Source organism: Prionailurus viverrinus, chromosome C2 (genome assembly GCF_022837055.1).
Source record: "Prionailurus viverrinus isolate Anna chromosome C2, UM_Priviv_1.0, whole genome shotgun sequence".
Taxonomy (NCBI): domain Eukaryota; kingdom Metazoa; phylum Chordata; class Mammalia; order Carnivora; family Felidae; genus Prionailurus; species Prionailurus viverrinus.
The window spans coordinates 2,211,093-2,233,011 of NC_062569.1; the positions used below are offsets into that span (position 1 = coordinate 2,211,093).

Sequence of the window (21,919 nt, forward strand, 5' to 3'; positions counted from 1 at the left end):
CTTGCTTTCTGGGCTCTAGACGTGAGGAACTTTTTCTCTGTCCCACACTGGATGTCTGTGGGATCCCCCTGGATGACAAGGTTTGGTTCCACTCACCCTGCCTAACATCCAGAGCAGGAAAGTCACCAGCTGAGGCCAAGGGTGCTGTTTGTTGCCGCGGCTGATAGTCTGGGGCCTTCCTTTCGGACCAGGGGTACCAGCATCTCTGGCTTCTGACTTAGCAACCGGTTACACCCTCATCTCTCACTGTCTCTGTTCCCGCCACCCCCGTCCCTCCACTTTAAACAGTTTCTGATTGACTCTTGTTTTGTATGTTAGAGCACATTTAGCCCAAGAACCTGGAAAATGTTTCACCAACATTGTTGGCTTCGTTCTTTTTTTTTTTTTTTTCAAGATTTTTTTTTTTTAATGTTTATTTATTTTTGAGAGAAAGACAGCACAAACAGGGGAGGGGCAGAGAGAGGGGGAGACACAAAATCCAAAGCAGGCTCCAGGCTCCAAGTTGTCAGCACAGGAGCCCAATGCGGGGCTCGAACCCACAAGCTGTGAGATCATGACCTGAGCAGAAGTCGGACACTTAACCAACTGAGCCACCCAGGCACCCCTAAGATTTTATTTCAAAATAATCTCTACACCCAATGTGGGGCTTGAACTCATGACCCGGAGATCAAGAGTCACATGCTCTACCGAGGGGCGCCTGGACAGCTCAGTCGGTTAAGTGTCCAACTTCTGCTCAGGTCATTATCTTGCGGTTCGTGGGTTCGAGCCCCGCATCGGGCTCTGTGCTGACAGGTCGGAGCCTGGAGCCTGCTTCCGATTCTGTGTCTGTCTCTCTTTCTGTCCCTCTTCCACTCACACCCTGTCTCTCTCTCTTTCAAAAATAAACAAACATTAAAAACATTTTTTAAATTTTTAAAAAGTCCCATGCTCTACCAATTGAGCCAGTCAGGCCCCCTGTTTGCCTTTTTTTGCTGTGTTATGTTGTGTTTTTGAGGTAATGTAAATAAGCTCTTGATATGTATGACAGGATCCCCCTGAGTGATTCTGGGCAAATTTCCTTGTGTGGGAAAGGGATGTCTGATAAAATGCTCTTCCGGATTCCTTGCTGCGACTGCCACGAGAGTGTATGATCTAAAAATTTAAGCCAATTCTTTCAGACTGAATTTTTGCTGGAGGCTAGAGAAACACTTTGTTCCTTACGATCCTAGAAACAGCACTTTCACACAGATCGAGGTGGCCAGGCTATCTTTTTTGAAAGAGTGATGTATTTTTCTTCCTTCTTTTTGTCACCAGTATTTTGGTTTCGTGCTATACCGAACAACGCTTCCTCAAGACTGCAGCAACCCCACACCCCTGTCATCACCCCTCAATGGAGTCCGTGACCGCGCCTATGTCGCCGTGGACGGGGTAAGAATTGTCTCTGAGCTGTGTGTGTCTGCCCCAACAGGGGGATGTGTGGTCTGTGCTTGGAAATGGGGCATTCAAGGCCTTTCGCACCTTTCTACACTCCGGCTCTGCCCCTCCTCTCGATGTCCCTTAGCTGTGGCCCTTGCTTGCTGATGTGGCCTCACCCCTGCTCCCTCTGCCTGCACCTGGAAGGGTGTGCTCAAGCCAGCCCCCTTCGTGGAAACCTTCCTGGTCTCCCCAGCCCAGGCCGTCCTCTCTGGCCAACCACAGGACGTCACCCATGTCTCCTTTGCTCCTGGAGGACAGGCCCCATTTTGAACACGCGGGAGCCGCGATTCGTTTAACTCTGTGCCATCATCCTGCATGAGAAATTCTATGCAGAAGGATTGTTCGTGGTAATCGTAGCCACAGTACACAAAGAACTTTGTTTCACAGCGCAGGGAAGAAACATTAGAGGATTTCCATTCCTTCCACTGGAATAATCAAGTGAAAAAACACATGAAGAGATTTTTCTAACCGTGGAAATTTGTTCAGAAATTTTTAAATTAAAATGTTTCCATTCTGCTGTGATCAAAGGCTTTCATTTCAACGGGAGATCGTTTCTAGGACACCATGTGTATGTTGCCCGTGTCTATACTGACAGCCGTTGTGTGTTGAATTCCAGTTTAGGGGTGGGTCGTCTTCGTGAATTCTAGTCAGTATAACTTCAGTTGTTTGTTCTCATTCTATTATATAATTTTCGTGGTTAATGCATCCTATCAGGTATTTTGAGGTGAGACTACTCCGCCTAACTCTCTGATTTTTATCTCATTTATCTGATTTTTTGTCTCATCTCTCCACGTTGTTTAGAAGCCACTTTTTATGACTGCCTTTTGTGCTGTGAGAACACGGAGGGGCTCCCGTAGTACGAATCCCCCCACCGGAGTTGTCGGGTCCGTTCCCTTTCTATTAAAAGTAGACATGCAGTAGGGACGCCTGGGTGGCTCGGTCGGTTGAGCATCCGACTTCGGCTCAGGTTGTGATCTCACAGTTTGTGGGTTCGAGCCCCGCATCGGGCTCTGTGGTGACCGCTTGCTCGGAGCCTGGAGCCTGCTTCGGATTCTGTGTCTCCTTCTCTCTCTGCCCCTCCCCTGCTCATGCTTCGTCTCACTCTGTTTCTCAAAAATAAATAAAGGTAATAAAAAATTAAAAGAAGAAAGTAGACGTGCAGCAAACATCCCAGAGCAAAGGAAGCCAGCCTAGACCTTCCCTTGCTCTGAGCTGTGCCTGGTGGGTTGCCTGTTTTGGAAGCAGTGTTTGGAGGAACTTGGCCACCTGGCCGGTGGCTTGGCAAAGGGGCCAGCAGAGCACTGTCTCCCGAGTCTGGTGACACCTCAAGGCAGGAAAATGAGTGTGACGGCTGAGCCAGCCGAGCTCTGTTGCCCTTCTCACCTCAGTTAATTCCCACCGGACTCCGACCCCACAGGTGCCCCAGGGAGTCCTGGAGCGAAGTTACGTGATCACTCTGAACATAACAGGGCAAGCCGGAGCCACTCTGGACCTTCTGGTGGAGAACATGGGGCGTGTGAACTATGGCAGATACATCAATGATTTCAAGGTAGGACCAGCCTCGCTGTCGAGGTCGATAGGACTGTGTCTGTGCCACCCGAGGAAGTCTTTGTAAAGCCATTTAAAAACTCTCGCACGTACATTCTTCTCCTCCAGCCCTGTTCACGTAGAAGCGGTTTTTAAAAACACACACACTTGGCCAAGTTTGGTGATTGAACCTGCTGTGATTTGTTTTGCAACTTCAAAGCTCGAGTATTTTGAGGACCTGCCCTCCTCTGCAGGATGAGAAAGTTGAGCTTTGCAAAGAGAACCCTTCCCTCGTGTTCGGGTTCGGTCATCCTGTAGAAAGAAGGAGGAAGCCTCTCCACCGAGCTCTTCCTTTGCTTAAAAAAGCCCACCTAGCTCTCGAAAGGGGCTTCGTGGCCAACCAAGCCAGCCTAGCCTTTGGTCGGCCCCGTTTGCGGGGTGTGGACCGTCTGTGACGAAGCCTTGAGGCGTAGGAAGCCTTTTCCCTCGGTGCGTGGCCTCTCACCCCTGCTGGTTCCTCTGTGTCCGGGTGGCTAGCCCCGGCCCAAACGTTTTTCCTTGGAAAACAATTTCAGAGCATGATTCGGCAAACGCTTGTTAGGCTCATGCTCTGCACAAGGCTCCGCGAGCTGCAAGGATGTTGAGATACAGGCTTCCCCGCAGATAGTTCTCATCTGCTAGAGGACAGCAGGCCCCCATGGAAAGATTTATGGCATCACTCGGCCTAGGCCAGAACAGGTGTGTGGGACTGTTTCCTGACCCCGTTGATGCGGCTCAGAGGCAGGGCAATTACACTCCTAGGGAATGACCGTGCAGGGGCCACCTTTGTCTCCAGTAGAGATGTCCCGGTTAAAGTCCTTGCGCTCAGGCTGTGGCTAGTGGCCTTCCTGCTTGGCTGTCACAGGCCACGTTGGCCCCTGCAGTGACAGGCACTCTTGTGTAGTCTCTGGCCGTAGTGCCCAGCAAAGAGCCTGGCACGTGGCTGCCTGGCCAATGTTTATTGGATTTACTAAGTGGGCAGTGGAGGCTGGGTATCGAGAGGTGGCCTGGGAGAAATTTGGGACCTGAGTGGGAATGGAGAGAAGTTCGCCACATAAAAGGCAGGGAAGAGGAAGCTAGGCAAGCCGTGAGCATAGGCCTCGATGGGGCCAGGGACGCCCCAGCCCGCTAACCCGCTAGACAAATAGAGCAACTCCAGCATGCAGGTCTGAGGGTCACCATTATCATCACTTCGTGTCTAGCCTTTCCCAGATATCAAAGTATTCTCGTTTACGCCGCCTCACTGAGTTCCCCAGCCGGTGAACGGACTCGGTGCGATCATCCCCGAGTGCTGCTGAGGGGCTCAATGCCAAGACTTGCTCCTGGTTATATGAAGGGGCGGGGTCTGCCCCCCTCCCCCACTACACCTTCTGCATTCCTGACTCCATGCATTCTCCCATTCCATAGATTCCATCATCCCTTCCATTCAGCGATGACTTTGAACCAAGCACTCAACATGGCGGGCACGGGGTCGAAAGTTCTGGCCTCAGGCAAGATGCCACTTCGGTGTGCACCTCATTTGAGTCTCATTTGCTGTTGGTGTTTCATATCCCAGTTTGCTTTCCCTAAGAATTCAGGGTAGGGACACAGAGACACTTGACGCCTTTTTCTTCCCACCCCAGCTCATTACTGTTTCTCCTTTACAGGGTCTTATTTCTAACCTGACCCTCGGTTCCAGTGTCCTCACGGACTGGATGATCTTCCCGCTGGACACCGAGGATGCAGTGCGCAGCCATCTGGGAGGCTGGCATGGCCGTAACCGTGGCCGTCAGGATAACAAAGCCTTTGCCCACCACTCGTCCAACTACACACTCCCGGCCTTTTACGCGGGGAACTTCTCTATTCCCAGCGGGATCCCAGACTTGCCCCAGGACACCTTTATCCAGTTTTCTGGATGGACCAAGGTACGTGTCTTCATGGAAAGTATTTTAGTTCGAGCCTCAAAGATCTGCTTTTCGGCTTCTGATAAAGAACCAAAAAGAGCTGCTGATGAGACGCTGTGTGACAGTTTGGGAGCAGAGAGCTTTCTGTGTTCGTTTACCCAGTCCTCCGTAGTGGCACCTTGGCAGACCTTCGGGGACTCGATGGCCAGCCGGAATGCGTACCGTGTGCCCCATTGTCACTGACTGACAACTTCCTTTAGCAAGTGATGGCTTTCCGGCTTCCCCTAAGAAAAACCGTAGCCCTTTGGATACTGATTATGAGGGACACTTTCTGTTTCTCTTGAAGAAAATTTGGCCCAGGCAGGGGGTGGGTCTCTGGGAGAACTTGCTTTTCTTTTGTCCATGCCTACTTCTGTACCCCCACAACACTCCACTTTCATACAGCCTTGCACCCTGGGGGCGCCCACCGTTGGCTCTGTGTTCTTCACCTCTTCCTTGGCCATTTTCCTGACTGGTCACCCCCCACCTTTATTCTTTGAAGCCATCCACGTGTCTTCCTTCGCCGTTGTCTTCTTCCTTTCAGTCCCATTTTCACCCTGGATGACCTTACCATGACTCAGTTATGCCTTCAACAAGTATTTTCCAGTGGCTACTGTGTGCCCAAGCTTCGTGCCGGGCACGAAGGGTGCAACAATGAACAAAACCAACTGTGGGACTTGCCCTCATGGAACTTACACTCCAATTGGGGAGACAGACTCAAATCATACAGTCACCCAAATGAAATGGCAAGATGGCAGCTGCAGTGGGTGCTAAAAAGAAACATGGGAGTTGGTAATAACTGGAGTGTTTGACCTTGTCAGGGAGGTCAGGGAAGCGTTCCCTGTAGGAGTGATGCGTGACAGAGATACGGAGGATAAGTGGGAATTGCCATGGCAAAAGGGGGAGGGAAACATGTTGCAGGCAGGAGAGATAGCATGTGCAAAGGCCATGTGGTTGGTTAGGGGGGAAATGAGGGGCGCAAGGAACCAGTAAAGGACCCAAATACATGGTCTGGGGGTGGAGTGTGGTTCAGAGAAGAGACTAGAAAGTGGGTAGAGATGAGATTGGAATAGGCCAGTTACACCACATTAATGTCTCATCGTTATGGTGAGAGCCTTTGAAGCAGGAGAGTGCCATGACATGATTGTGATGCGACGAGCCTCTCTGACCCCAGGTTGAGTGAGGGTGCCTGTGGATTTGGGGGAAGCTATCCAGGTGGCTGGACCGTAGTCCCGGGGAGAGACAGGGATGGTGTTAGCTAAGATGGAGAGGATATCAACTATCTGAGAGATACGTGAAACTAAATCAATGAGATGTAATGATGGATTGGATATACCCTGGATGCCTCTTCGGTTTCGGGCTGGTGGCTGGGCGGATGGCACCATTGACTGAAAGAAAAGATTTCCAAAGAAAACTTGGGCTGGGAGAGGGAGATCATGAGTTTGGATTTGGACAGATTGAGTTGCAGAGGCCTTTGAGAACAGCTGAGCGAAGGTGCAGGCGGAGGACTGTGGGCCCTGTGCGTGAAGTCAGAGGAGGGACCCGGGCTGGGAATATATGCATGAGATCATCTGCGTGTGGATGGCCATTGAAGACGTGGGATGGAGGAGGTCCTCTAAGGAGAAGGGGTGGAGAAGGAAGCAGAGAGGCACAAACATGGCAGGCAGAGAGTGAGGAGGAGAGCTGGCATTTGTGTTGCCGAGGAGACAAGAAAGAGGAAGACAGAAGCTCTTCTTCTACTGGATTGAGCCACGAGGAGCTCAGTGGGACCCCCGGGAAGTATTTGCCAGTGGAGCAAAGCCTCCACAGGCTGCATCGCATGCTACTGAGGAGCGTAAGGCAAAGAAACGAACGCCTGGACGTAAATTAGGATACTTGAATATAAACGTTCTTGCTGAGAGTTTTGACTCTGGAGAAGAAAAGTATGTAAATAGCTGAAAGAGAAGAGGGCAAATGATACGCGCAACATTTAAGAAATGCCCTCTTATATTTTTTGCCTTTTAAATGTTTATGGAAATACATCATTCTGTTTAAAATATTTTCTAATTTACCTAATTGTCTCTTCTTGGACTGGTAGATTATTTAGAAATGTGTTATTTAATTCCCGTATGTTTTGTTTGTGGGTTTTTTTTTTTAGTATGTCTTATTTTTATGGATTTCTAATTTAATTCCTCTATACAATTTCTAGAAGACAGAGAAAAGTCTTTATGACCTTGGATTAGGCAAAGACTTTTTAGATTTGACACCTAAAGCGTGATCCTTAAAGGGGGAAACTGATACATTGGATTTCATCAAAATTAAAAATGTTTGCTCTTCAAAAGATATCACTAAGGAAATGAAAATCCAAGCTACAGACTAGGAGAAAATATTTTCAAATCATGTACCTAGCAAAGGACTCGTATCTAGAACACATCAAGACTTCTTACAACTCAGTAATAAGAAGATACACAACCCGGTCACAAACTGAAAATTTTGCCAAAGGAGCTATACAAATGGTTGATAAGTACATGAAAAGATGCATAATGCTCAACACCATTAATCATTAGAAAAGTACAAATCAGGGGCACCTGGATGGTTCAGTGGGTGAAGCATCTGACTCTTGATATTGGCTCAGGTCACGATCTCACGATTGTGAGACTGAGCCCCATGTCGGGCCCTATGCTAACAGCGTGGAGCCTTCTTGGGATTCTCTCTCCCTGCCCCTCCCCTGCTCGTGGGGGTACATGTGCATATGTGCTCTCTCTCTCAAAATAATAAACTTAAAAGAAAAAAGTACAAATCAAAATCCAGTGAAAAATTACTTGACACCCACTAGAATGGCTATAATAATAACAGATGGAGAGTAACAAATGTTGGCAATGATGTGGAGAAATGAGAACCCTCCTACGTGACTTGTGGGAATGTAAAATGATACAAACACTTTGGAACATGGTTTGGAAATTTCTTCAAAGGTTAAATGCAGAATTACCATAGGACTGAGGAGTTCCACTTCTAGGTATATGCCCAAGAGAAATGAAAGCCTATGTCTACCCAACGACTTATATGAAAATATTCAGAGCAGCATAATTCGTAATAAGCCCAAACTGGAAATTCAAGTGTCCATCAACTGGTGAATGGATAAATGAAACGTGGTATATCCATTCAAAGGAATAGTGCTCGACAGTAGAAAAGAACAGACTACTGATACAAGCTCCAGTGTGGGTGGATCTGAAAAACATTATGCTAAGTAAAAGCAGCCCGATATAAAAGACCATCTATTGTAGGAGTCAGTTTAGAAAAGGCACATCTGTAGAGACAAAAAGTAGGTTGCTGGTTGCCTGCAGGGAATGGTGGTGGGAATGGAGAGTGACTGCAAGTAGATATGGGGGTTCTTTTTGGGGCGATGGAAATGTTCCCAAATTAAATTGTAGTGAGGGTTTCACAATCTTCTTAAGTTCATTGAGACTTGTTTCATGACCCGGCATATGGTATATCGTGGTGAACACACTCCAGAATTTTAAGCTTTAATATCCTCTCTCTTGCTACATGTTTCTATCCTCCAAACTCTCAAGCCTCCCCAGCCTGCTCTTGGGTCTTCTTGATGACCTGAAACTCACCACTATCCTTCTTTTTAAAGCCCTCAATCACTGGCCCCCTTGACCTTCCACTCCATCTCCTTGTTCATCCTCCACTCTGAGTGGGCCCGCCATTGACCTTTGCTCGTTCACCAGTGACTGAGCACTGCTGGGGGTTCTCTCCAGCACGTTCATCAGGACCCCGGATCCCCACATTCTCTCCAGCCTCCGGAGGCCCCCCGTTGCCCAGCAGTCTTTGGTCTCTCTTCCCCCTTCCCCAGCTGGTCTTTCTAGCCTTCGCTTCTCCCCTAAGCCACCTTCCTCCTCCCCCACCCACTCACCCTCCTCGTCTGTTATCAGGTGTAACTCCTTTGTTCCCTCAGCTTCCTGTCAGACTTATCTCTCTGCCTCTACCCTCACTTCCTGCCCGGTGGCCCTAGGAGGAAGTCTCAGCTCTGAATCCCCTCCCTACCTTCTTCCTCCGGACCAGGATCCTGTTCTCATATCTCCTCGTACTGCATTTTGTCAGCCTTTTGGTCTCTCCGTCACCTTCCAGGTTGTGGCCAAGAAGTGACACCTGGAGGCTCTAGGACCCAAACACAAAGTAAAACCCTCCCTGGATCTTCCCACTTTAGCCAGTAGGCTTGTTCGTCCTCCCTTGCTCCCTCCTTTCCTCCCTCCTTCCTTGTCCCCTTCTCCCTCTCAGTGTCCTGATGTGTCACATATCTCCTTTGTTCAGGCTTTTTCAGTCCCTCGCACGGCCCACCCTGCCATCACGTATTCATCTGTCAAGACTGGCATTAACCCCTCTGAGAAAGCTTCTTAGACCCTTAGTCCAGGAAAGGACCAGCCCCGCCCTCCGCTGAGCCCCCTTGTGCCCCACCCAGACTCGTCACACTGAGGCTGGCACCTCGGTTTCACCCACAGGGTCACAAGCTTCAGGAGGGGCGTTTTGTAAAAGGTGCTCAGCTTATTCACCATCCTGCCCGCCCCCCCGGGGCCTGCTTGCTCTGTAAGTGCCCTCAGGTGAAAGGGTACACAGGTGCCCGTGTTGCTGAGCCCCTGGGAAGAGAGCAGACGGGAACAGTGTAGGCCCTCAGGCAGCCATGTTGGCGATGGGGGGCTTGGCGGGGCGCCGTGGGTACTGGGCCAAGGCAGATGAGAAGCACACCATTGCTCACCAGTTTAGTGCTTTAAGAGAAAGAACTTCCGGGAGGTGCTGAGCAGAAAGAGAACGTGTCCATTTACAGGAATGTTCAGAAGGGCTGGGTGGCTCGGGTGGAGGCCGATCCGACAGATGGATGGCACGTCGCCAGAGCCAGGGGGAGTTCTGTCGGGGTGGTGGAGGGGGAGATTTCAAGCGGGAGTGTGGTAGATGCAAAGGCGAAGAAATGGAAAAGCAGGAGACCGTTTTGGTGGGCACAGGGCGTTCACTTTGGCCAGGTCATGAAGGTGTCACAGCCAAGAGTGCCTGACCCAGGCGTTGAGCTCAACATTTTAGAGGCACTGCCTATGTAATCGTCAAGAGCAGGTGTAGGGGCGCCTGGGGGGCTCAGTCGGTTGGGCGTCCGGCTTCGGCTCAGGTCACGATCTCACGGTTTGTGAGTTCGAGCCCCACACTGGGCTCTCTGCTGTCAGCACAGAGCCTGCTTCAGAGCCTCTGTCCCGCTCGCTCTCTGCCCCTCCCCCACTTACTCTCTCTCTCTCTCTCTCTCAAAAAAATTAAAAACATTAAAAAAAAAAAGAGTAGGTGTAGTGGGACGTCCTGTCATTACCTCTAACTTGTAGACGAGCGGGTCAGGAGAGCTAAGGATCTTGTGTGAGGAGCACAAGTAGGCGACAGAACAGCTCCCTGAGCCCCAGGTCTGACTCGCAGGCCCGCACGGAAAGGCAGGTGGCGATGTACAGGATCTGGAAGGGCTGCGAGGAGCTTGTGCTGAGCATGTACACGTGGGCTCTTCGCGTGTGGACGTTCTACACCTTCGTGTTTGGAAGGTGTATATACATACAGTATTTACAAATGCATCAGAGGGTTTGGAACCCCACAAGGCCATCTAATGCGCACGTCCTCTCAAAAACGAGTGCACAGATGTTCACAGCAGCACCCTCCAGAATTATCCAGAATCGACCAGAAGGTGGAAAAGCCCAGATGTCCATCCACTGATGAACGAATAGACGAGATGTTTGTTATATATGGAACAATGGAAGATTATTTGACAGGAAAAAGAAATGAAGCAGTCATGTATGTCACAACGCGGACGGACCCTGACGGCGTGTTAAATGGAAGAAGCCAATCGCAAACCATGCATATGGCAGATTCCATTTATGTGACATGTCCAGAATAGGCAAGTGTACAGACAGAGAATCAGTGGTTGCCTAGAGGAGGGAGAGGGAGAGGCGGGGGTGGGGGTGGGGGGAGAGATGGGGAGGGATGCTAAAGAGTACGAGGTTTCCTTTTGGAGGGATGAAAATACTCTAACGTTGACTGTGGGGATGGTCGCACAGCCGCCAAACTGTGCAGTTGACGTGAGTGGATTGTGTGTGAGGGACACCTCGGTAAAGCAGGCAAGAAGGTCCATCCGCAGGATTTGGGGACCTGGGTTGTGTGGGTCCGACGGTCAGAGGACATGCCCATAAAACAGAGCATGCTGCTTTCTGATACTTCCCGGCGTGCGCAGTGGCCCCTGTTACTGAGGACGCTCCCAGGCCAGCCCCTGAGGTTCTGAGCCATCCGCGATGCGGAACAAACAGAGCCCACCCCCCCATGGGGCACTGAGGTCTGACTTGGGGGAGGATGGGCAGACGTGAGGGTGGGGGAGGGGCGCCGAATGACACCTGGAGCCCGAGCCACTCCTAAGCCCCTGCCTCTGGATACACTAGCCCTCCTCGACCCTCCCCGACTGGAGAGGCCCTGTTCCGGCCTCTGGGCCTGTGCTCTTCGGTTGCCGTAAAGAAACTGCCTTAATTTAGTGAACGAAGTCACTGATAAGGCTGATTCACGAGATTCAAAAACTCACTTCTGATTTGGTTGTGGCTTTCTGGTTAAGTGCCCAAGCATCAAACTGGGATTTCAGTGGGAAGCAGTCAGGCGTGTTTTGATGCGCCCGAGAGACTCAGGCCAGTGTTTTGTCTGCACAGAACTCTTATCTGACCACAGGCTCCCTCCGATGGGCAGTGCTCTTCAGCGCCTCGGCCGTGTCACCGTGTGCCATCCCAGTGCCATGTTCTGCCAGCGCACTGGATCCGGGCAGTTGGTCTCCCCTTCCTTCGGTGTGCACGAGTCTCCTACCGACACCCGCTGCAGCCTTCCTGCGCCGTGCAGCCACTCGCGGGAGGTCGGGGTGCAAAACAGCGCGATGATGAGAAGGGTGGGGATGATGGCCCACTTTCCTCAACCGGAACTATGCTTTGAAAGCTAAGAATCAGAGTAGAATACTGACTAAAAGTAACTTTTTTATTTTTTGGAGGCCAATGTACCCTTTCTCAAGACGTAAAAAAAAAAAAAAAAAATCACAAAGTCCAAGAATTTCTAGCAAAGGGCTGACAAAAATCCCTTCGTAGGTTTAAATTGTTTCTGCATCTTGCTTTTGAAATTTCCAGCACCCTCATCATTTGGTCTTTCTGGTACCGGTGGGGCGTAGCCGCCAGGAAGACCAAATGATTCAAGGACTGGAACTTTGAGTTCCACACCCCAACCTCTGACTTCTGGGGTGGGGGTTGGGAGCTGGAGCTCTGTAAAAACTCTAGAACTTCTGGGCTGGTGGACCCATTCAGGTGCTAGAAGGTGTGCCTGGAGAGGGCAGACGTGAGGAAAATGCTTTCCTGAGTTCTGTGTACCAGCTCTGGCAAATTCTTGAACCTGAGGAGGAGGAGGTCATGGGGACCCCCCAATTTGGAGCTGGTAGTTCAGAAGTATGGGTGACCCCAGACTTGGAACTGGTATCTGAAGTGAAGGCAGTCTTGTGGGTCTGAGCCCTTTGAACTTGTGGGATCTGACCCAGCTCTAGGTAGACGGTGTCATAATTGAGTTGTCGCACAAGCATCTGGCGTCCAGAGAACTGGAGAACTGGTTGGTGGCATCAAAACCACCCCAGAAGGAGCCGGGAAGGCAGTGGTCGGAAGCCCATTTGGAAAGGTGGTTTCGTGGCCTCGTGTGTCAAGGAATTTGGGTATCACCTTGAGACCTTTGTAGAAATAGGGGCAATTAAGAAATAAATGCCATCGTTTCAGATAGTGATAACAATTGGGAAGAGAATAAACATGATGATGTGACGGAAAGTAAGGCATGGGAGTAAAGACGTTGCTATCTTGTATGGCATAAGAATTACCTATTGCCATGTAACAAATTCTACCCTAACATTGGGTGGCTTAAACAGTGGTCCGCGTGTATTATTCTCCCAGTTTCTGTGGGTCAGGAATTTGGGACTGGCTCAGCCTGGTGGTTGTGGATCGGGGTCTCTGACGAAGTTATGGTCGAGCTGTCAGCCGGGGCCACGTCACCTGAAGGCTTGACTGGCTGAGAAGGACCCTTCCACGGTGGCTGGCTTGCACGGCTGCCAGGTTGATGTTGGCCGTTGGCAGGAGGCCTTAGTTCTTCCCCACACAGGCCTCTCTGTAGGTTGCTGGAGTGTCCTTATGCCGTGGCACTGGCTTTCCCCAGAGGGAGAGAGCCAGGCAGAAACTACCCTTTTTATAACCTAGCCTTGGAAGTCACATAGCATTGCCTTCATCACATTCCATTGGTGAAAAGAGAGTCATTGAGTCCAGTCCCTGATTGGAGGGTAGGAATTAGATTCTGCCTTTTGAAGGGAGAAGTGTTAAGAATGTTTGGACACGGGCATCTGGGTGGCTTAGTTAAGCAGCCAACTCTTGATTTCGGCTCAGGTCACCATCTCGCAGTTCGTGAGTTCAAGCCCTGGTCGGGTTCCATGCTGAGGGTGTGGAGCCTGCTTGGGATTCTCTCTCACTCCCTCTCTCTGCTCCTCCCCCACTTGCACTCCCTCTGTCTGTCTCTCTCTCCCTCAAAAAAAAAGAAAAAAAAATATATATGGACATATATTTAAACCACCACGTAAGGAGTGGTGAAAGGTGCCTCTAGGAGGAGGTGGCCGTTGGGTGAGACCTGAAGGCTGAGACCGAGTTATCCATGTGAAGAGCCAGAGGAGGAATGTTCCAGAGCTAGGGAGCAGCGAGTGCAAAGGCCCAGAGAAAAAGATCCTGTGATCCAGGGGAGAGTGTGGGGGAAGAGTGTGGCCCCAAGTCAGGGGGTGGTGAATTTGGCTTCTCGTCATTCCAGTGGTGGCTGTTAAGCAGAGAGTGAAAGAATGGACCTGGTTTATAAGCTCATGTCTCTGTGAGACTGGATTATAGGAGGGCAAAGCTTATGCAGAAATTCCTGATGGGAAGCTAAGCTATTATAGCAGTCCTGCGAGTAACTGTGAGCTTGGGTGGTGGGGCAGAGAAGTGCAAGATTTGTACCGAAAAGAAAAGGCAAGGTTTGCTGAAGGATCGGGCATGGTGTTCCAGAGAAAGGAGTCAAGGAGGATGCCAGAGTCAGGCCTGCGCAGTGGGAGGGGTGGGCGTGGTTAATTTCTGACAGAGGGGACGCTGTGGGGTGGGGAGGCTGGAGCAGGGCGGCGTGGATGCGGGCGGGGATCAGAAGCTCTGTTTTGGACATATTCAGCGTCTAGTGGTTCCTAACCGTCTCCTCATCCCAAGAGGAAGTGGCCCGTCAAGTCTGGAACATAGTAAAAATAAATAAGTAAGTAAGTATGCAAGTACATAAAGCAACCAAGCAGCCAACTAAGCTATATTCAGTGCGAATACTGGTCTCCATGTTTCTAGACCTAATGGCCATCCTATAGAGGGCCTGTCGGTCTTGAGTCTATACGCAGAAATCTGTGCAAATCCGGAAGTGGGTTGCAATGCAAGTTAAAGGTATGTATTCAGTGCCTGTAGTGGGAGTGCAGAGGTGGGGTACCTGTCCCAGGTTTGGAGCTGTGGGGAAAAGGACCCGGTCGGTAGAACTCACTCCGGAGTGGAGCCCCACGGGGAGGAACCACCTTCTGCCCCCACACTCCTCTCTAGCTGTCCTTGCCAACACCATCAGCACCCCCACGTTGCAATGTCCCCCCAATGCTTCTCAGGACCTGTCTGTCTTACCGTCCTGGCCGGTGACGTCTGACATGAGGAACCACTCCCTCCCTGGAAACCCTTCCCCTGACTTCGGCGCCGAAAGCCCTCTGCCGTTTCCTTCCCCCGTCTGTTCTTCCCGGGGCTTCTCTTTCAGCTTCTAGGCTGCAGTCCTCAGGACCTGATCCCGGGTCCCCTTCAGACACTGCCAAGGGGCGTCGTCCTCACACGTGTGCCGGCGACACCCAGGTTCCCGGGTCCCACTCAGCATTTGTGGGGACCCAGAGAGCCACGTCCGGACGCCAGTGTGGCCTGCGCTGGAGCTGCGTGAGGCAAAACAGGCCTCTTCCTCCTCAGCAGCCCTGATGTCTGCTCTTCTGCCGGAGAAGGAGAAGTGGTCCAGGCAGAAAGAATGAGGCTCGGGCGTTCGGGCAGCAGCCCGTTCCTCTAGCTCACCCTTTGGAGCGCGGGCAGGCTGGGCGGTTCTGCTCACGGATGCACGCCCTTCCGGTCAGCGAGGAGGCCATGCTCCTGGACCTTGGCGGCCTGTCCACTGAGGTGACAGAGGAGATTGGGCCACGTCCCTCTCATCGTCCGGCAAGCTATTCCAGGCTTATTCATACAGTGACCGGCACGGTTCCCAGAAAGAACGCCGGTGTGCAAGGCTTCTTCTTCTTTTTTTTTTTTGCCATTTAATTTAATTTATTTTTTTAATTTTCATCCAAGTTGGCTAGCGTAGAGTGCAACAGTGATTTCAGGAGTAGATTCCTTAGTGCCCCTGACCCATTCAGCCCATCCCCCCCCTCCCACAACCCCTCAGTAACCCTCTGTTTGTTTTCCATATTTAAGAGTCTCTTCTGTTTTGTCCCCCTCCTTGTTTTTGTATTATTTTTGCTTCCCTTCCCTTAGCCCTCATATGAGTGAAGTCATATGATATTTGTCTTTCTGTGACTAATTTCACTTAGCGTAATACCCTCCAGTTCCATCCACGTAGTTGCCAATGGCAAGATTTCATTGTTTTTGATTGCCAAGTAATACTCCATTGTATATATATATATATATATATATATATATATATATATACCCCATCTTCTTTATCCATTCATCCATCGATGGACATTTGGGCTCTTTCCAGACTTTGGCTATTGTGGATAGTGCTGCTATAAACATGGGGGTGCACGTGTCCCTTCGAAACAGCACACCTGGATCCTTTGGATAAATGCCTAGTAGTGCAATTGCTCGGTCGTAGGGTAGTTTTTAGTTTTTTGAGGAAGCTGCAGACTGTTCTCCAGAGTGACTGCCCCGGTTTGCATTCCCACCAGCAGTGCAAAAGAGATCCTCTTTCTCTGCATCCTCGCCAACATCTGTTGTTGTCTGAGTTGTTAATGTTAGTCATTCTGACAGGTGTGAGGTGGTATCTCATTGTGGTTTTGATTTGTGTTTCCCTGATGATGAGTGATGTTGAGCATTTTTTCATGTGTCGGTTGGCCATCTGGATGTCTTCCTTGCAGAAGTGTCTATTCTTGTCTCTTGCCCATTTCTTCACTGGATTATTTTTTGGGTGTTGAGTTTGATAAGTTCTTTGTAGATTTTGGATACTAACCCTTTATCTGATATGTCGTTTGCAAATATCTTCTCCCATTCCGTCAGTTGCTTTTTAGTTTTGCTGATTGTTCCCTTCGCTGTGCAGAAGCTTTTTGTTTTGATGAGGTCCCAGTAGTTCATTTTTACTTTGGTTTCCTTTGCCTCCGGAGACGTGTTGAGTAAGAAGTTGCTGCGGCCAAGATCAGAGAGGTTTTTGCCTGCTTTCTCCTCGAGGATTTTGATGGCTTCCTTTCTTACGTTGAGGTCTTTCATCATTTTGAGTTTATTTTTCTGTATGATGTAAGAAAGTGGTCCAGGTTCATTTTCCTGCATGTCGCTGTCCAGTTTTCCCAGCACCACTTGCTGAAGAGACTGTCTTTATTCCATTGGATATTCTTTCCTGCTTTGTCAAAGATCCGTTGGCCATACGTTTGTGGGTCCATTTCTGGGTTCTCTATTCTGTTCCGTTGATCTGAGTGTCTGTTCTTGTGCCAGTACCATACTGTCTTGGTGGTTACAGCTTTGTAATACAGCTTGAAGTCCAGGATTGTGACACCAAGATTGCTTTGGCTATTCGGGGTCTTTTCTGGTTCCAGTGTGCAAGGCTTCCTAAGGCCCAGGTCAGAATTCACAAGTCACTTCTTCCATGTTCTTTGGCCAGGGCGTTCACTAGACCAGCTGGATCCGAGGAATGAAGGAACAGATTCTGGCTCTCGACAGGGGGAGCTGCACAGAACTGTGGCCATTTCTGCAACCTGCCACAGGTCTCAGCACTCTTGACCCTCCTTTCATTCTGAATCCGATAAGCTTTTTAACTCTTGGCCTGATTTTCAGTTGTTTTTACCCCCTACAAAGTACTGTTTCCAACCTAATTCATTGCTTCCTAGTCACAAGTCCTGTGAGCTTGGAAACAAGATAATCTTTCCATATATATATATATATATATATATATATATATATATATATATATATATATAAATTTAGCAACAAAACGAGACACCCGGCTGGCTTATGAGTCCATAGAGCACATGCAACTCTTGGTCTTGGGGTCATGAGTTCAAGCCCCATGTTGGACCTAGAGCTTACTTTATTTTTTTTTACTTTTTTTTTTTTTTTTTAACTGTTTATTTATTTTTGAGAGAGAGGGATACAGAATCCAAAGCAGGCTCCAGGCACTGAACTGTCAGCACAGAGCCCGATGTGGGGTTCAAACGCATGAACTGTGAGATCATGACCTGAGCCAGAGTCGGACGCTTAACCAACTGAGCCACCCAGGCGCCCCAGGCATAGAGCTTACTTTAAAATATAAATAAATAAAATTTAAAAATGTCTTAAAATGTAGTGACAAACTTGTGAGAATTACGTGTACACAGCAGTAAATACGCTCTGACTTGAAGGGGGTCTCCTGCAGTTTGCCGTGCGTGGGATGGCTGCCGGGAGGCAGTTTCTGCACACGGGTTCTTAGCTCTGGTCCAGGTATGCGACAGAGCACGGTGCCCACTGTCGGGTAGGGTCCTAAAAAGGTCACGCGATGGTAGAACTTCAGGGGCTGAGAAGGAAAGGAATTCATGTCTGGGGCTGGATAAAAGGAGGAAGTAATTCATCTTTTATGCTAATTTATATTTCCATGGCTTTAGTTCTAGTTGGATCTGTCATAAAATACAGAGACCGTAGAGGTATTTATTACCCCAAGACCGCGGAGGAAGTGAGGGGGTGTGATTTGCATCAGCTCTGACCCCTTTGGCTCTGAAGGAAACGGAGCATTAATTTTCCCTCGTGAAGTGCGGTGCGAGGTCTCTTTCCCATCTTATCTAAGCAAGCCCCTCGCTCTTTTACCGTTTTTTAAAAAATTCTCTTTCTTTTCTACCATGTTGGCATCACAACCGCTCGTTAATTGTGTGTCATGACGGCCCTCTAAGCTTGAGAAACTTCTCTCAGAGTCGGACAAAGTCAGCGTCCAACCAGAGCTTGCTGATTTCGAAGGAACTCCCAAGCAAGTTCGAAAAATGTGAAACTGTGACTTAAAACAGCATTGACATTTTGCTTGAAGTTCTTAGGAGAGGACGGTGTCTGTCTGGAGGATTTAAAACAGACACACATCTGTCTGATTAACAGAGAAGCAGGTCACACATTTCCGGAAACCTAACATTTATGGGAACGATCATCACCTTGGTGACAATAGCAGAGGGGGCAGCCCACCGGAGGTCAAGCCATGGTCAGAGAAAGACTTTGTCATGGAACTCTTTTAGCTGGGACAGCCCCAGAAAGCCCCAGAAGCCACTGGGGTTCGCTCTGCAAATGCTGGGCCCTGATGGGGCTCGCCGTATTAAGAATGAGCCTACTTTTACCATCACATTTACCAACATGTGCGTACTCTCCCCCCGCCCCTAATAATTTCAGCATAACTTTTTAAAGAAAAACAGTAATCAGAGTGCGTGTAGTTTTTCATAGAATTTTTAAAAATTTGATGCTTTTAGAGTAATTTTTGAGGAACAAATCACAGTGCTGATCGAGGAGAAACAAATGCAAATATTTTCTCTCTCTTCCAGTGACCAAGAGTCTCTAAAACTCTTGAGCTGGGAGCAGAGGGGCATGGAATATCCTTTCAGTAGGACTCCGTGTCACCTCGTTGTTGAATCTGGTCTCAGGCAGAATTATCAGCCAGTCTCCCCTAATGAGTGCTGCTAGGTATATACTGAGTATCACCGCTGAGTGCTGACAGTCTCGCTTCGAACAAGACGAACGAAGTTTCTTCCCTTTGTAGAACGTATGCTGGAAATAGCTGATAAGCCGATAATCAGACAAATGGTACCCATGTCAAATAATGACAATGACTAGAGTAAAAAGAAGAGACCGAGGGGGCAGTAGGTGACCCGGACTGGAAGGCCCGGTATCGTGGGTGGCCACGGCTCTTCTCCCTGAGGAGGTGACGATGGGGTTGAGATCTCTGTGGTCCGAAAGTTGGGGGCCTGGGGGAACAGCTGTCAGGCAGCCAGAACAGTGGCCGCAGTGGGGGTACCGGCTTGGCATGTCCAAGTGATGGAGAAGAGTCCCGTGCGGGTGTGAGTGGCACAGACAGGGCGGGGAGGAAGCAGGCAGGAGGCTGTCTGGGGGCCGTGGGTCAAGGTCAGAGGCAAGAACACGCAAAAAGCGTCTGATTTCTGGCTTTCGCTCTGCTATGGTGCAGAGCAAGGGTTCTAGAGTTAATAAAGGGAGTCGGGGGCCCTGTGAGGAGCCTACAGGAATCTGAGACCGCATGGGTTGTGACTTTGTCTAGAAGACGGCTAGCCACACGTGGCCGTGACGTTTACGTTTAAATTAACGAAAAGTAATGAAAACTCGGTCCCTCCTTCACATTACCCCATTTCAAGCGCTCAACAGCCGTGGCCGAGTGCACGTAGCTGCTGGGTTGGGCAGCACAGAACACTGTAACGTTGCAGAAAGTTCTGTTGAACAGCGGTCCTTCCGAGCTGTGGGACTATGGCCCTTTCTTTGCAAATTGTCTGTCTGTTCTTTCCAAGGTCTTGATTCCTCTCCAGGAAGGGCAACCAAACCACCTTAAACTTCATTTAATGCCTATTCTTTTAGGAGCTGAGAGTGGAGGGAAATTTTGTATTGGAGAAATTCATAGCTTTTGAGAATTAACCAAGACCACGAAAGGTGTAAAGGAAAGTCAGACGGAAGATGCAGGGCACAGTCCCCGGAAAGCGGAGGGTCGTCTGGGTGAGGCAGGAGGCAGAGTTCATAGGGGAGCGGAAGGCCCCGCAACAGGCCACAGGTAGTCATTTGGGGGAGGAAAGAAAAGCCGGAGCAGATTGTGCTGTGTCCAGAATTAAGGAAGCAGCAAAGTCATGTCCACTTTGATGAGCACCTGGGAGCGACAGTTGGGATTGTGTCTGTGTGTCACAGTGTAGACTGTGGGGCCACTATTTCCTAGGAGGAGCGGGACCTCACCCCCGCGTGGGATGAGCCAGGAAAGCGGAAGTCGGGGGAGGGGCCGGGGGGTCAGGGGCAGACACACTGAGCAGCCCTGTCCCCTGGTCAGGCCGGCCCCTCCAGGCTCTCGGGAGCAAGTCTTGCTGCCCGAGTGGTGCTGTGGGGAGCTCCCAAGCAGGTCTTAGGGACTGTTGCCCGGTGAGGCCACTGCACTATTGGTCTGTGGGGCAGCATTTAGGAAGACGAGCTGGGCACGGGACAGGCTCACCCGCAGGCGCCCCTGGTTCCATCAGTCCGGTGTCTCTGTGACATCACACCCCAGGAGCAGTCCCTTCCACGTGCCCAGCCTCAGCTTTAGCCCAGAACCCGCTGGCAAAGGGCATCCAGGGAAACCGTTGCCGGCTTTCAGGCAAACACGTCCGTCCGGCACCAGAGACGTGAGGGGCGGTCCCTTGGATTCTCAGGAAAGGAAACCGTGGGTGGGAGAATGGACCGGACCTGCAGTCGTCCACCTCGTCACTGAGCCGGGAGCCGGCGTGGCCTCTGCCGGGACAGATTGTGACGCCCGTGTGCTCTCACCGCCCTCCCACCGCTCTGCCCTTGAACCCGTCTCCTCCTCGGCCTCGAAAGTAAAGTGCTGCTCTTCTCTACTACTGCAAAAACAAGGCACCGGCAGATCTTACCCTGATAAAAACCCGATAAAGCTGTCGTTGCGTATGCCTCATAGGAAGGATCGAGATAGCGCGTCCTGCGGTGAAAACAAGAGTAAAATATTCTGAGAACTGTAAAACTGTCATCCTTTCTCTAAATGACTTAACCCAACAGACGGGTGGTTTTCAATCACTGGCCTCCTTTTGCAGGCATGTGAAAGCCAAGATCTTTTTACGGTAGCGGGAGGAGCGCCATCCCTCCCTGGGCTCGGCCCCGGCGCCAGCCGCCGTGCTGACCGCCAGACAGCGCCTGCTGCCTCCCACTGTCCCCGGTCACCAGTGTGAGCGGCACCTGCCCGAGCTCGGGCAGCCAGGAAGGAGCAGGACTGAGATTTGAACCCGGGTAGGAAATTCAGACAGAGTGAGGATAAAGGGGACACCTGGAGGCTGAAAATTCCCCAAAGTGGGCAACGGAGTAATTTGAGGTGAGCAGCCACAGCACGTGGGGGGTCGGGGCTCGGCAGGTGACGCCACGGCCGTACCTCCTCCAAGGTGGCTCCTTCATCTCCCATACATTCATTCTCCCTCTCTCTCCCTCTCTTGCTCTCCCCTCTTTCCCTCTCTCTCTTCCTCTGTGATAGAATGTTCCATTTATTCAGCCAACCGTTAAGTCCTACTCTATGAGCAAACCCTAGCCCATGCAGGGGGTCTCTGTAGACACACCCAAATGCCCCTTTGCTTCTTTTTTTTTTTTAATAATTTTTTTAAGTTGATTTATTTTGAGTGCGAACAGGGGAGGGGCAGAGAGAGAAAGAATCCCCAGCAGGTTCTGCAGGGTCAACACAGAGCCCGATATGGGGCTTGAACTCATGAAACCGTGAGATCATGACCCGAGCCAAAATCAAGAGTCGGACGCTTATTACAAAACTGTAACCATCTAGACGGTATGGGTCTGGCACAAGAACAGACAATCAGACCAATGGAACAGGATAGAGAACCCAGAAATGGACCCACAAACGTATGGCCAACTAATCCTTGACAAAGCAGGAAAGAATATCCAATGGAATAAAGACAGTCTCTTCAGCAAACGGTGCTGGGAAAACTGGACAGCGACATGCAG

At 50.2% G+C, this 21,919-nt stretch overlaps 1 protein-coding gene across 8 annotated transcripts in view; it reads left to right on the plus strand.

The window, feature by feature from the left end:
* Positions 1 to 21,919, plus strand: part of GLB1 (galactosidase beta 1) — a 120,039-nt gene that overhangs the window by 62,885 nt on the left and 35,235 nt on the right. For 7 of the 8 annotated variants that reach the window (XR_007155820.1, XR_007155822.1, XR_007155819.1 and 4 more), the window contains exons 13-15: positions 1,294 to 1,407; positions 2,873 to 3,004; positions 4,668 to 4,925. Coding sequence is in view for 2 of the 8 variants with exons in the window: in XM_047876060.1 (XP_047732016.1) it covers positions 1,294 to 1,407; positions 2,873 to 3,004; positions 4,668 to 4,925 (504 nt within the window). In the remaining 6 variants the exon portion in view is untranslated. Of the gene's footprint in view, positions 1 to 1,293; positions 1,408 to 2,872; positions 3,005 to 4,667; positions 4,926 to 21,009; positions 21,848 to 21,919 lie in introns of those variants that run through there. The other variant, XM_047876061.1, reaches the window with a different exon arrangement.